At 41.3% G+C, this 14607-nt stretch overlaps 1 protein-coding gene across 6 annotated transcripts in view; it reads left to right on the top strand.

The window, feature by feature from the left end:
• The first annotated feature begins 877 nt into the window (after positions 1-877).
• GABRB1 (gamma-aminobutyric acid type A receptor subunit beta1) overlaps positions 878-14607 on the top strand; it is a 107965-nt gene continuing 94235 nt past the window's right edge. For 5 of the 6 annotated variants that reach the window (XR_008430616.1, XR_008430613.1, XR_008430614.1 and 2 more), the window contains exons 1-3: positions 892-957; positions 1048-1139; positions 1218-1285. Coding sequence is in view for 1 of the 6 variants with exons in the window: in XM_053941208.1 (XP_053797183.1) it covers positions 878-957; positions 1048-1139; positions 1218-1285 (240 nt within the window). In the remaining 5 variants the exon portion in view is untranslated. Of the gene's footprint in view, positions 958-1047; positions 1140-1217; positions 1286-14607 lie in introns of all 6 variants that reach the window. The other variant, XM_053941208.1, reaches the window with a different exon arrangement.

The raw sequence follows: 14607 nt of genomic DNA, 5'->3' as shown, positions 1-14607 counted from the left end.
CATTTCTCAGAAACAAGTCTGCATGACGCTGTAGCCGACTGAAAAGCATCCAATACGTATCCCAAGGGCACCGCACGCAGGACTGTGAAGCGCACAGAGGAGATGGGTTGAACCTGAAAGGAATAAATGTTATTTCTGCTGCGCTACGGTGCAGTGAAAGCGAGCGGCACCGGCAAAGCCATAAACTGTTCACAGGGCTCCGATCAGTCACTGTGCAATGATGCACAAGAGAGGTCAGGTTACATTAGAGCATCCATTCCGAGATCCTTAAAAAAGAAGAAGCTCTAAACGCAAGATCAATTACATTGGTTAAAACATTGGAACTACAGCTCAGTTAGCCGGGGCACCGCGGGTACCGCTGCGGGGCAGCCCCGCCACCGGCCCGCCGCGGGAGCGCCGAGCGCTCCGCGGGGCGGGCGCGTCCTCAAGCCTCCGCCGGTCGGCAAAACGCTACCTGCACCAAAACGTGCCATTTCTCTCCAATTGGCCATGCCCCTTTCACTTTATGGCTAACATAACATCGAGGGGAATTATTCAACAATTATTCACTGTCCCTTGACGAGAAGCCGGCGCTCCAGCGGGGGCGGCGCGCCCGGCGGCGGCAGCCCCTTCCCCACGGCAGCTCGGGGGTCCCGGTCCCGCTGTGCCCCGCTGTACCGCCCTCAGCGCTGCCGCGGTACCTGTGGCGGCGCCGCGCCCTCAGCAGCCCGGGCGGGGAGAGCCCGGCCGGGCCCGGGCAGCCGGGGCGGGCAGAGGGGCGCCCCGCGGCCGCGGCGCTCCGCTCCGCGCATGCGTCCCGCTCCCGGGAATTGGTTCTCCTCGCCGGTCCGCACCAAGTTCCAGTCCGCGGCTCGTCCCCCGTGAGGCGGCGGCCGGGATGGGGGCGGCTGCGAGGCGGGCCGGCCCGCGGGCGCTGCTGCTGCCGCTGGCGCTGGCCGTGGCGTGCGCGGCGCGCAGGTGAGCGCCGCCGGGCTGCGGACGGAGGGAGGGCGGCGGGCGCGGGGCCGCCCGGCCGCCTCCCTAACCCGCTTGTGCTTCTTCCCGCAGCGCCGACGGGCCCAGCAACATGTCCTACGTGAAGGAGACTGTGGACAGGCTGCTCCAAGGCTACGACATCCGCCTCCGCCCTGACTTCGGAGGTGAGGCGCCCGCGGCCCCCCGACCCGCGCCCCGGCCCCCCCCAGGCGCGCTAACGCCGCCTCCCGCTCCCCCCGCAGGTCCGCCCGTGGATGTGGGCATGCGGATAGAGATCGCCAGCATCGACGTGGTCTCGGAAGTCAACATGGTGAGTGACCCTCGGGCCAGACCCCACTCCGCCCCGTCCGTACGGGGGCTGCCTCAGCCCCGGGGCCCGCGATGCAACCGGCCGGGAGCCTGGCTGCGCGGGGATGCGCGTACCGAGCCCCAGCGATTGCCACAGAATAACCGAGCACGTCGCAGTTCCTAGGAAAAGTAATTTGCGTTTTTGAGATGATGTTGGCATGACTGCGGGTGGCACTTCAGAAGAGCTCCCTGCTCTGGTCAGAATACCAGCTGCAGGTTTGAGGTTATGGGTCCCTCTTGCCCTGGTTTGCCCTTTGCGTAGTCAGCAGCTGCCGTCGGAAATGCTGGAGTTTCTTGAACTGTAGCAGCAGATGGCCAGATGTGCGTGTTTTCTTGTTAAATTATTTAAAGAGTTAGACAGTTCACTGTTCATGCTAGTAAACTTGAGTAAAAGGTGCAGAGAGAATATAAGGACTTCTAGAAAACACCCTCTTTCTTGTAGAAGGGAAAAAAATAATGACACTGCAGAATAAGTACATAAGGATGCTTCCAGCTATCAAAATCAGAAGTCTCATAGCTACAGGTGTGAAACATACTGCATTTGATTTCAATTCTCCTGCAGGAAGGAATGCTAATAGACAAGCAGGTTTAAAGAGCAAAAATATGACTTTAGTGCCTGCCTCATTTGACAGCCTTTTTCCAGAAGAAAACAATGAATCAGTTGCAAGTTTGAACGTTGTACAAAATCATGTTGAATTAGTCAGCATCATGGGCATTTTGCTCTCTCTTTTCTTATGTTTGATCGCACTTGAAAATCTCAGTTGCTTTAAGGGAACACCTACTTAGTTAAAAGAAGCTTAGAAACCTTACATTTCCATCCTGATCAGCTGTTTATTTCACTGGTTGATATTTGCCCATTTTAAGTAATTTACCCAACGCTGGGGATTTTTCCATGGTATATTATTTAATAGCTGTCATTAAAACAATATCTCTTCATAGATTTTTTTTTTTGGTTTTTTATTTAGTTTTTTTTTCTGTTGTTTTTTATAGGTATCACAGGTTCCATTTGTGTGGAACTGTTTTGTTTGCTTATGAATGTGTGTGGTAGAGTGGGGAGGAAACAGAGCATACCAAGAATTGCAGACTGCTAGTGCCACACAAAGACAACATTTTGCAAGTTTCAGCTCTGGTCTTCCTGGTCTTCAACCTGGTCTTCCTTTTGCTGTATTGTACTTTCAGGGGGGAATGTGGTGCAGACCACACGGATAAGGCAGAGAAAACAGAACTTAGACCTTACCAAAATAGTCAAAGAACATATCTACTCCAACTCCAAGCTATTTCTACAGCACTGTAGTGGGATTGTTGCTTTCACACCTGGAAAAAGCCAAACAAAGCAAAACACAAAAACACCTGTTATGAAAAGTCCAGAACTTATCCTGTAAAGTCTCAACACCTGGAATACAGTTAATCTGTAGGGGAGTGAATGTGACAGTTTCCAATGGCAATCTCACAGGGCATTAATTGCGCTGCACCAGCTCACAGCATTTCTCAGTTGCATCCTGTACCTGTCAAAGCTTTCTTCTCCATTCTAACACTTGCACAGCCTCTGGGAAGGAGAAGTTATATGCTAAATGGATTCTTTGAGTAATCTCTGTGTGTAAGGGGCAGCTTGACTAAAACTGGTCAAAAAGTAAGAAAATGTTTTCCTTTCATAAAATACCACATCTCACAGTGGAAGGAAGCAACTGGTCCCAGCTGTAGCTGTTGCCATTCCTGAAGGCAAAATATGGAGTCTCCATTCTGAATCAGTTTAAAAGGGCTTTGATATCACAAGTGCTACCTGTACATACCCATATCTAATGTTCTGTATTGCAAGGTCTTTATTGTGTTGTTAGAGACTGTCTGCCTAGTTTTGGACAGTGATCAGTAGTTTCATCCATCATTGCAAAAACAAGGCGATTGATATCTTGGTATAAGAAAAAAAGGGTTTTTACCTAGGAAAATAGGCTTTGTTCTAATACTTTTTTTTTTATTATTATTATTTCTGAGAAATCACAGCCTTGAGATGCTTAATGCTGCAGTCACATAAGTCATTAATCTTCTTTTCCTTTAAACTGTGTGTTATAGACTTTTTAAAAATTTTATTTGGTAAGAGCTACTGTTCTGTGGCTTCAGAGCCAGAAATGTTTTTCAGATCTAATTTTTTAGTGTCTTCTGGCAATAGGGCAGTTTTGTTGCTGAAGGAAACCAGTAATAGGAGCCAAGAGAGCAATACCCTCATCATGTGAGGTCCTCCTGACAAAAGTCTGGTTGGATCCACCAGAGTTCAGTCAGTCTCACCCTAGCAGTATTGGAGGGAGTTGTCTTGTCTTATCCCTTGGCTTTCTCAGGAACATGAAACCTTGTATCCAGAGTGACAGAGACACATAATCCCAGTCATGGTGCCTGCAGAGTTAAATTTTGTCTTCAGTCTCAATGCATAAATATGAGTAAAAATTATATATTGGGGGGGGGGGAGAGAGAGGCTATGAAGGATGTACTGTCCTTTGGTGTGTTGGGTGAGACATGGTCATGGCTGTAGACTTTCTGCCATGTCAACAGGCTGATTTGTATGTCCAAGTACGTCCAGTCCTTGGGTAAAAAGTTGAGATATAGGCAACAAAATTATTTTGAATTCTGTGAGCACCAGTAGTAGTAACTGTGTGTTCAAGCAGCTTGGCTGGTTGAAGTGGCTTGTTCTAATCTACGAGACTATTGTGAAATACTTCATTTAATTAATGAACCAAGACTTGCACAACTGTTCAGGTTTTTCTCCCTTACTACTCAGTCCCTATCTTCTCAGCTCATTAAATCGCATTGTTTTATACCTGCTTGGTAGTTCAATAATACTGTGGTGAGCTGCCATATCAGCTTTTACAGAATGATTAACTGAAATGCTCATTTTTTTGACTCTCACATTTGACATCAGATACATTGTCTTATGTTGATTTTTGCAGGTAATAATCTGAAGAGCTTGTCATACAACAAACAAGCAGGATAAGTAGAATGTAAATATCCTAGTGACCATTGCCTGGTTCTAACCATGCTTTCTCCCTAATGTAGCATGTGATAAGTTTTAGTTTAGTTTTCCATCTGATTTTCGCAGCCTTGCTATGGTAAGTGCAAGCATTACCTTCCAAAGGCACAAGGTGACCTTTCTCCTTGTCTCAGTTAATGACTGTTCAGCTAATTTTCATTCATGACAGAGCTCCATAAGTATAATAGACATTTACATGAATATAGAGTTTATTAAGAACCGTTATGACTAGATCTATTAAGTTGCTGTGATGTCTGGTTTACTCTGATGCCTTTTATGTGGTTGGCAGAAGGTGCTGCTTGTACATCAAGAATAATCATGGGTAGAATGATTAGCAGTAATTAGTGTCATACTTCAGGGCAAGCAAACTAATAATGTATTTATCTACTAAGAAACAGTCGAGAGAAGTAACTGGACTTGAAAAAATTCATATTCAGTTCATGTTGTAATTTTCTCTAAAATGTGTTCCTTACTGAAGTAGTGGGCAAAAGATGTCATGTAAATGTCCTAAAGTTTAAAGAAAATGAAAAATAAAGAACTTCTTATAGAGTAGTTAAAAAAGACACCAAAGAGGAAAGGAGATTTTATATTGGGATCATTGTTCCTGATACTGATTTTACACTGACTATGATGTTTCACGTCCCAGCAAAAAGAGATAAATGAAGTCATGGAAAGAATGTAAAGTTCTTTAGCTTCTCTAAACTTGTATTCAAGGCTCTTACCTTTATCTGATCGACCAAAAAAGCCACAAATCTTGCAGAGATTAGTTTATTTAACATCCCAACCTGTTGGGTAACATCTTTTTGCCCCAGAAATAATTTATGTTAGCTTAAACAACTCACTTTTTGTATCCTTTTTGTAAAGTTGATAATTAAATATGCCAACTGCATAAACATATATGTATTTATTATGTATGTATATATATCTATATAAATATATATATATATAGACACAGACAAACAGAAGTTTTCCAGTTTGCCACAGAAGCATCCAGGACCTAGAAGATCAAAGGCCTTCCCCTTACTTTTGGGCTGTTTGCCCAGGTGGCTGTGGCATCCTACAGTGGTAGATGTTTAGCAAAGAGAATCTGAGGGCTTAAACACTTGAGCTGGGTAATGCTTAGAACCAAGGCAGTGAAAGTTTGACCATTAATCCTGGCAGGCCACTGCTCATGCATTAGACCCCAGCTCCAGAAATGGTAGAAGGACTTCTGTGTCTGGATGCAGGTTATCTTAAGATACATTTTGCAGATTGAGAAAGATTTAAGCTGTGTTTACTGGAGTAGCCAGAATTTCACACATCTTATTTCCCCTTCCTGTCTTAATTAAGTATCTGAGAATTTAGCATGGTGGCAGTTGTGAATCTCAACAGAGGAAATAAATCCTAGGGAACCAAATTGGCATTATGAACCCCATCTCATGCTTCTGTGCATTACAGCAGCCAAGTCTCATTTTTTGAAATCATAAGCCTGGTTTATATAGAACTAAAATGTCAAAAACTCCTTTAGCCTCAGCCAGTGTGGAAACACAAATGGTAATAAATGGTCCTTGGTCTAAATATATTTACCTGAAGATGTTCATAATAAACTAATTAGATTAAACTAATTCTTTTTCTCAAAAGTCATAAAGCTTAATAATTATTAATGAAAATTTACTTAGCTGTAGTGCAGAAGAAGAAAGGAGAAATACTTTTTTGTTATATAGCAACTGTCCTAAAGAACAGGAAGGACATGCAGAGGCACTTTAATATTAATAAGAATGTTCAGTAGCTGATTTTTTTTTCCAGCAAATACGGAAAAACTAATCAAGTAATAATACATAAAGGCCGGATCATTTCATCACTGTCTATTCCAAACAGGAGTAATAATATTAGAGAGTGGAATGTGGAATGAATGTAGAAATGGGCAGTTTGAGGTTAAATGACTGGGTCACTAATAGTGGATGTTGGATTGTTTTTGATTTGACAAGAATAAGCATTTCTTCAACAAAATTGATAAACAGGCAAAACTTATAAAGCAATAATGTGAATGTTGTTTCATATGATCCAGAAATCTGATATATCTTAATTTTTCAAACGTTGAATAAAATTGAGACCAGCTTCAGGGTTGACATAAGCTGTAGTCCACATTTTCTTCTTAGGCTGACAGGCACAATACTTTTTTGATTTCAAGGCTTAGACAAACTAGCTGTGAATGCCCTTCAGAAAATATGTATTTCTTTTGTCTAATGTTAAACTCACAGTTCCCCACAAATGCAACTCTCCTGACTCCCACAATTGAGAGTTAATCAATCATATCATAATGATGGCTATGAAATTAAAGGGGTGACACCCTCCCCTTTAGTAGTGGAAGCTTTAGCACCCAGTTTGAGGTGTGTAGGATTTCATTAAATAGGGGGTATGCCTCTAAAGAGATAGGCTTTTTAGTTGTGTGGAAGGGAAAATGAAAGGATTCCCCCAGCACTGCCTGTTTAGTGTACATGCATCAGACAATATCATTGTGCTGTGACCACTGGAAGCATCCAGCTGGTGATCTGTTAATTTGCACAAATCTTACAGTTCTGTTGTACAAACCTTTTGACCCATTCTCAATGCCAAGTAGTTGTATAATAATGGAATACAAATGATTAACACAAAAAGACCCATTCTCCTAAATTAACTACTTTCCAAAAAAATGAAAAATAAATCCATAAAATTAAATTTTATATTTATTTTCTTGTGTGCAGGACAGGGCAAGTGCTTATTTAAAAGCTTTCACATTTTCCACAATTGCATTTCCTTTTTACTTCTGATTTTGGATTTTACATCTGACTTCTGAAAGAAAGTATCAGAATCTTCCAAACTAAGAATTTTTCTTCATAAGGAAATTCAAGGCATGCATTTCAAATGCCTGCAAAACTTAGTCCTTTTTTTTCTTTAATCAGCTTTACTTTGTACTCTACTGCCTGAAAAGTTCCATACCTCCTCTAGGCTGTAATAATAAGTTATCTCCCAACTGCAGCTCAGTACAGACCTGGAGCTGAAGCTGCACAACCAAGAGAAGGAATGCTCGCACCACGAGTTCACCCTGAGGTGGGAAAAGAGGGAGGAACCTCAGTGGAGGAACAGTAACAACCTCAAAAGCTATTACCAGAAAGACCTGTTCCTGTTCACAGGATGTCAGGTATTCTGTGACAACAGCTGAAACTGTTAAATCAAACCCAGAGATTGCCTTCATTCAGAGGTATCCCCAACTGATGTGTTTTGTTGGTCACTGTATTCCAAACAGCAGCTGCTTGGGAGAATTCTCTGCAATTTTTTATCTCCCATCCATCTTGAGTGTGCTGGACTTTAAAGCATCAGTAAAGGCCGAAAAAATAACTATAAGGTCTTCTGGCAGGTTTTGAAAAGTAGCCAAGATGGCTGCTGGAAAGATTTTATACTTTAATGCTCTTTGAGACTCCTTATTGTCTTCTAGAAAGAGAACACAGAATCTCAAGGTATGCACTTTCATGCTTGTAGAATTCTCTCACATAAAAAATGCCTGTAACTCTGGCAATGCTCCAAAAAATATATTAAAATGAAATTAAAGGCTAAACTACTGCAAATATGCTCACAACAAAATTGGTCGTAGGAGTCACTGAATAACCTAGCAGAATAACACCAGATAATGCAGTTGATTCTTTCTTTAGGCAATAACTGTGGTTAAGGTTTACGTGGGATAGAAAATGTAGATTTGATTTCTTGCCTATCAACTTTTACAATAACCTTTCAAGATTAAGTGGTTGCTTTTGGCCAAAGCAGTGTCACACTGAGATTGGTTTCATCCTCTGCTGGGGCAAATCCTTAATGGTTTATGTCATGAACTAAAGAAAGGTAATTTCAAAGATTCAAAGGCAGCTTCTAGAAAGCTGCATTATCACTCAGACATCCACCTTCTAACAAGATTGACTTGTATGGTTTTAAATGCTCACATAGTTTCAAAGCATAGATTCATGATTTCAGACTGCCAAACTTGGTTGGAATAAATGTTCTCCATTAAAACTCATCAATCCATTTGACTGAGATGGAAGAATTTCAGTCATGCCTTTTCTAATTTCCTATAGAAAGAACTGAAGAGTTAGCAAAGTGAAAACTGTTGGAACAGATAAACGGTGTCTAAATATTATGCAGGATCTTAATCATATTAAAAGAGGAATGAAGTTAATTTCGTAGCATAATTTTAGCCTGAAGAGCCTTATAAGTGTAACTGAAGAAACATGAGTAGAAGTCAATGGCATGTAGATGTGCTCATGCTTGTGTATCTCAGGAGCTTCTGTCAGCACTAATTATTGCAGTGCACAGAGGACTCCTGTCCCATTCAAGTGGACTAGGTGCTGATAGTCCCATGTTTTCAATTAATATGCTTACTGATAAAATTTCTTGCACTACTAAAATGGAAGTCCATATTAGCTCCACCAGCTCAACAGTTTACTCAGCAGCTTGCAGGAGCAGTTCAGCTCTCCAGTTTACATAATTTTTAAACCTTTGTTTCTTCGTAATTTTCTGTGTTGTTGGTCTTTAACAGCATGGGAGAGTAACCAAGTGTGGAATGATACCCTCCCCTCCTGTGTTCTTCAGTTATGATTTATCCTTTCTTTAATCATTGTTTTTTCTGTAAACAGTTAACTGATCAAAATAATACACTGGTCAAGGAGAGAAATGGATGAGGTTCAGAGGCTTCATTCACATTAGCACATTTCACAGGCAGTGCAGCTTTTTCACTAGTTTCCTATGAAGGGAATGAAACATGGGATTGACAGCCACCTGTAAATTCAGAAATTAAATATTAATCTGCGAATGATTCTGACATATTACTCAGGCAAGCATATTACCTTGGTTTATTGTGGAACCTCATGGTTTCAATTACTTTTGCACAGTTTCTATTTGGAAATCCAGGCGACAGTGGTGCTCCAGATCATAGAGAACAAGTAAGTGGAAGAGGCACTGCTGAGGACAACCTGTTGTGGCAAGGAATAGCATCAGGGCCTGACTCGGCAGGAAAGGACTGCTGGCTCAGCAGGGGCCCTGCTGATCTCACTGCTGCTCTGCAGGGCCCATCAGGTCAAGCTGCTGCCATGACAGATGGCTAATTCTTTTCAACAGATTTGAAACAGTAATACTGTGGAAGATTATTTTTTATAGTTTTATAATTTTTCTATATAGAAACTATTACAATGCAGGCAACATTTTTTATTAATTGCATAGTTGTTTTTTTCCATGGATGTTTGTGGGGCTAGAAGGAGCTTGAAATAAAGCAATTGTTGTGCTGTTTTTTCTCATCCAAGTGATTACAATAATGAAGAATTCAGCACAGTGTTACGGAAAGGAATTTAAAAATATGGAGCTCTGTACTTAAAACTTATGAATCTATTAAAGTCATTAGTATGCATAATTTTTCAATTTTTATTCCAACAAAATGGAAAGTTGGTATTTCATGTAACTTCCAGTTAACAGAAATGGTCAGTACAACATGTTGCAATATTCAACAACTTGGGAGCAAAAAGCTGGACAAACTTTATGCAACAGCAAGCCAAATGTAATTTTGAACCAATACAGTTTGGTTGAAATACTTTATTAGCTAAGATTTATATATATCCATGTGCTCGTGAGTCATCTTTTATAGAAATGCTGTAGAAGGAAAAATATACTTGACATCTTGGTAGGGGAAAAGATTGTTTCCATTTATTAGCTGTTCTTCCACTTCTGAATATCAGCTCCAAAGGGCTTCTCTGGAGTACTTGGAGCATTGACGTGCCCAGCTCACCTTGTTCTTTGGTTAGGTTCCTCTGAAAATCAGTGAAGTTCCATCAGTAATGAGTCAAACCAACCGTATTCAAGGCAATTATACTTTCCTGCAGTACCTGCATTTTCTTGGAAAAATTCTGCCAGTAACATATGTAAACTCAAGACAAAATAAACTGTTCTGAACACACACAGATGTCAAGAAAAAAACTGTTTAAAATGCTTAATTGTTATGATGATGCCTCTGAGAAGCAAAATGTAAAAAAAAATTAAAATGAACAAGTGAGAAAAAACAAGAAGTCTGTTACCCTCATGGAAATATATTCTCTGTCATTGTGGAGTCTTGGCTTGCAGACAGCTTGGTTTTCCTTGAAGCATTTTTACTATTTTCCGGCTGCTGTATTCATGCATCCTAGCCTAGTGTTTAAATTAAGGCTTGGAGCAATCCCCAGTATCAACACAGACTGGAGGATGAACAGCTCAAGAGCAGCCCTGTTGAGAAGGATTTGGGGTGCTGGTGGAATGAGAGGCTGGACATGACCCAGCCATGTGCACTCAGCCCAGAAAGCCAAACGTGTCCTGGGCTGCATCCAAAGAAGCGTGGGCAGCAGGGGAGCAAGGGGATTCTGCCCCTTTGCTCCACTCTGGTGAGACCCCACCTGGTGTGCTGTGTCCAGCTCTCGGGTCCCAGCACAGGAAGGACATGGACTTGTGGAAGCAAGTCCAGAGTAGGCCACCAAGATGGTTAGAGGGATGGAGCAGCTCTCATATGAAGAATTGGGTTTGCTCAGCCTGGAGAAGAGAAGACACCAGGGGTAACATAATTGCAGCCTTCCAGTCCCTAAAGCAGCCTACAAGAAAGATGGAGGGGCATTTTTACAAGGGCATGTAGTGACAGGACACTGGTTTAATGAAGAGAATAGGTTTAGATTAGATATTAGGAAGAGTTTCTTTACTGTGAGGGTGGTGAGGCACTGGAACAGGTGGCCCAGAAGTTGTGGATGCCCCATCCCTGGAAGTGTCCAAGGCCAGGTTGGATGGGGCTCTAAGCATCCTGGTCTAGTGAAGGCTGTCCCTGTCCGTGGCAGGGAGGTTGGAGCTAGGTGCCATATGTCCCTTCCAGCCATAACCATTCTATGATGGTGTAATTTAAACATTGCTATAAGAATGTATCAAGTTTTTCCGAGAGTAATCTGAGACCTCAGTCTCCTTAGTCTATGCTGAGGCAGATCCAGTGAAAACAAAATGAACATGAACAACTACCTATGCATATTCTTGTTTATTATTCACATCCACAACCACATTATCAGAATGGTATGCAAGTTTTAAAAGTTTTAAAGTGAGAATCTCTTCTGTTCTTTGTATGTACCTTTGATTTTATTTGTATATTTGACTTTAAAATAAAGAAATCAAAATAGATCCATAATAGGAGCTTTGAATTTTGTACTGAAACTGGGAAAGTGTATGGGTGTTAATGCCTCTTCCTCCTGGAAAGCACAACAATCATTGTAGCAGCAGAACAAAGGTGTGAGTGGAGGTCCTTATTCCAAAGAAGAAGGCAGTGATTCATGTGGCTTGGGTCATGCTCAGAAAGTCTTTTGGAGGCCAGTGTCTTAGATTTCACTTTTGTGTTCAGCAGGAGATCAGTGCCTACAGGGGTTATATGTTGTTTGCTTTATGGAAGGAAGGAGTCTCAGGGGAGAGATACCAAGTGGAACCAAAGTGTAAATTTCTGTCCTTATATGGATTTTTTCGATTGGTTGGTTTGTTTTAATTTCTCTGGCCCTCAGTTGCTTCTCTGTTAAGATTTCTACCTTGCAGGGATAGTATGTGAATTAAATGCATTGTATGAGCATTCATTTGGACAGTGAGCAAGTTTCTGCACACTCAGGTGGAAAGAAAGGCATACAGCCTGCAGCTAAAAAAGAATATATCCCCTGTGACCAGTTATTTCAACACAGCATCGTGGCTTATGACCCAGCTGGTCTGTTCCTACATCTCTACAACAATACTCCTGCAGTCCTGACAGGAATTTATTTCTTACTTACCCAGTGAGAAATCCCAAGAAAGCACAAGATGTTGCATAGTAATTACGTTTTCCTCAGTGGTATTGCTGAATGACATATTGTGATATATCAAGAGGCAACTGTGAATTTAACTTCACTCATCACAGTACTTTGCCCAGTACAGTAGGTTTCCCGATGAACATAGTGAATATAAGAATAAAGAGAAGTTTCTGAATACCACACAGCATCATGCACATTTTGTCAGCATTAGCTTTCAGAGCACATACAATTCTCCGCTGGCTTGGGAAATCTTCATGTATTCATTATTTATTTAGCTTACATATTCACTCTAATATTTAATGATATATTGATTGCACATGGTTTCACAGGAGAAGACAATAATGATAGTCATTTGTCCGAATAATCAGACATCAAAGCATGAAGCTTTCTCTTTCTTTCTGTTTAGTGTTTGATGCCACTAAATGCCTATTTCTTGTGATTAACAAGAACAGGTAAGCAACTTGCATGATTATTCTTTTAGGAAGGCTATGTAACCTTACTTAATTTCAGAACATTATTTTCCCAGGTTTTGGAACATGATAACAACGTGTAAAAGCAGAAGGTTTTGGTAATCATTAGAGAGGTGGCAGATTTTCACATTTATCCCTCAGTCCTCATATTGTCTTTTGTAAGATACTGCAAGGCTGGCATGTGGGGAGGAAGAAACAATAAAGACTGGCATAAATTCTGCTTTTTGTCTCACACACTTACCAGGGCAGTTAGCACAAGCAGAAATTCCCCTCTTTCTGGCCATTTTTCTTTAGGTATTTGTGCAAGAGTTTTAGTGCACCCTAACAAACAATAGCCTTCATGCAAAGTGTGTGGCTGGTAACTGAAAATACTCTTCCCAGGTTTACTATTCTTATTTCTGGAGTGGACACTTAATTCACTGGGTGCTCTGTCAGTGCCAGGCCCAATGTACTCTTAGACAACTCTGCACTGCAGTTTCAGCCCTTTGGCCTCTTGGTAAGTTGTATCTTATGCTGGGAGTAGCACTTTTAAAGTCAGCCATCCCTGGAGTAAAAGAATGTGGGTACCTAGTTTTAGTTCCTGAGTAGATGAGGAGGAGGTTGAGTACTTCAGTTCTGAAACACTGCTGCTGATGTGCTGGAATGAGAATTGAGTGCAATAGTGCCAAATATCTTCAGTTGTTATCAGTCTACTCACCAGAGAGGTAATGCAGGTTCCTTGACTGACAAAGAGGAAAGTTTTCCCCCCTCCTCTAAATAATTTGTTTGACATATCCTTATCTCTTTCTTTATTAATCCTATCATACAAAGTCTATGATGATATTTCTTCAAGGTTAGGAGGCTAAAGTTAGGCAGTATGAGACCTTGACAAAGATTGTTTTTCCCTGCTTTATGTTACTCCTTAAATTCAAAGCAAGGAGCAATTTTTTCACTTAGCAATTCTTAATCTCAGGATTCAAGCATTATCACATTACCAGACCAGTTGTACAACTAATGTAAAGGCATCTGAAAACTGTATGGATACTGTGGTTTGGTGCATAAAATTGCTTCTTGGATTCATTCTTTTGGCCATGTCTCTATGAGAAAGACCAGTCAAAGGCAACATGAGATAATATGGCTGGTGTGTGCCAGCTGGAAATTTTCATGCACTTGACAAGAAGTCCCTATAACTGAGTGAACTGGTGTTATAGCTGCTTAAAAATACTGAATGAATGACAGGACCTAAGAATGACAAGACATTTAGATCCATGTCAAAACCTGATACATTTGTTAAGAGTAAAGTGTGAAATGAGAGAAGTTATCTAACCTAGTCCATGCACTAAGTGAGGAGAATCCTACCCTTCATTGTGTTTTTACTGTTCTTACTCCAAGCCAGTCTGAAAGACTCCAGGAGCTAAAATCAGAACATTGTTGAGCAGTCCTTCCCTATCTCAGTCAGGGTGTTCTCCTTGACTCCAAGACATTATTTCTCATCTATTCATTTTATGACTTTGGTATCACATCTGCTCCATCACATCGCATCTGCTCCTTTCACGAAATGAAAGCAGTCATTTTTTTCTCCTTTGTTTTACATTCATTAGTGCTTTTTTTCCCCTCAAGTTTTTTCTCTGATATGGTATCTTTAAAATCAATGGTCATTTTACTTACTTTCAAGTTAATAAAACAGCACATCATAAGCCATTGCAAGTACCAGCCTGTGTAAGGATCTGCCTTAGGCAGTCTGGAAGTGCATGCTTGGCTATGTTCCTGCTTCCTAGGTGTATTTTCAGGTGTTGCTGAGAAAATTTAACTATTGATGTGTAAAGCCATTACAAATCATGGGAGTAGTCCATTTTGGAGTCGTACTTTTCACTACACATTGACATTGGATCAGGACCCTCGCTCACCAACACTGTTATAAGTTGGCAGTAACTAGTCTGTATTGAATGAGTCATATTCAGATGAAAGGAGGACAAGCAGACAAAGTATATTT

The sequence above is a fragment of the Vidua chalybeata genome, chromosome 4 (assembly GCF_026979565.1).
Source record: "Vidua chalybeata isolate OUT-0048 chromosome 4, bVidCha1 merged haplotype, whole genome shotgun sequence".
NCBI classification, from domain to species: domain Eukaryota; kingdom Metazoa; phylum Chordata; class Aves; order Passeriformes; family Viduidae; genus Vidua; species Vidua chalybeata.
This window is presented reverse-complemented; position numbering and strand designations above follow the sequence as displayed.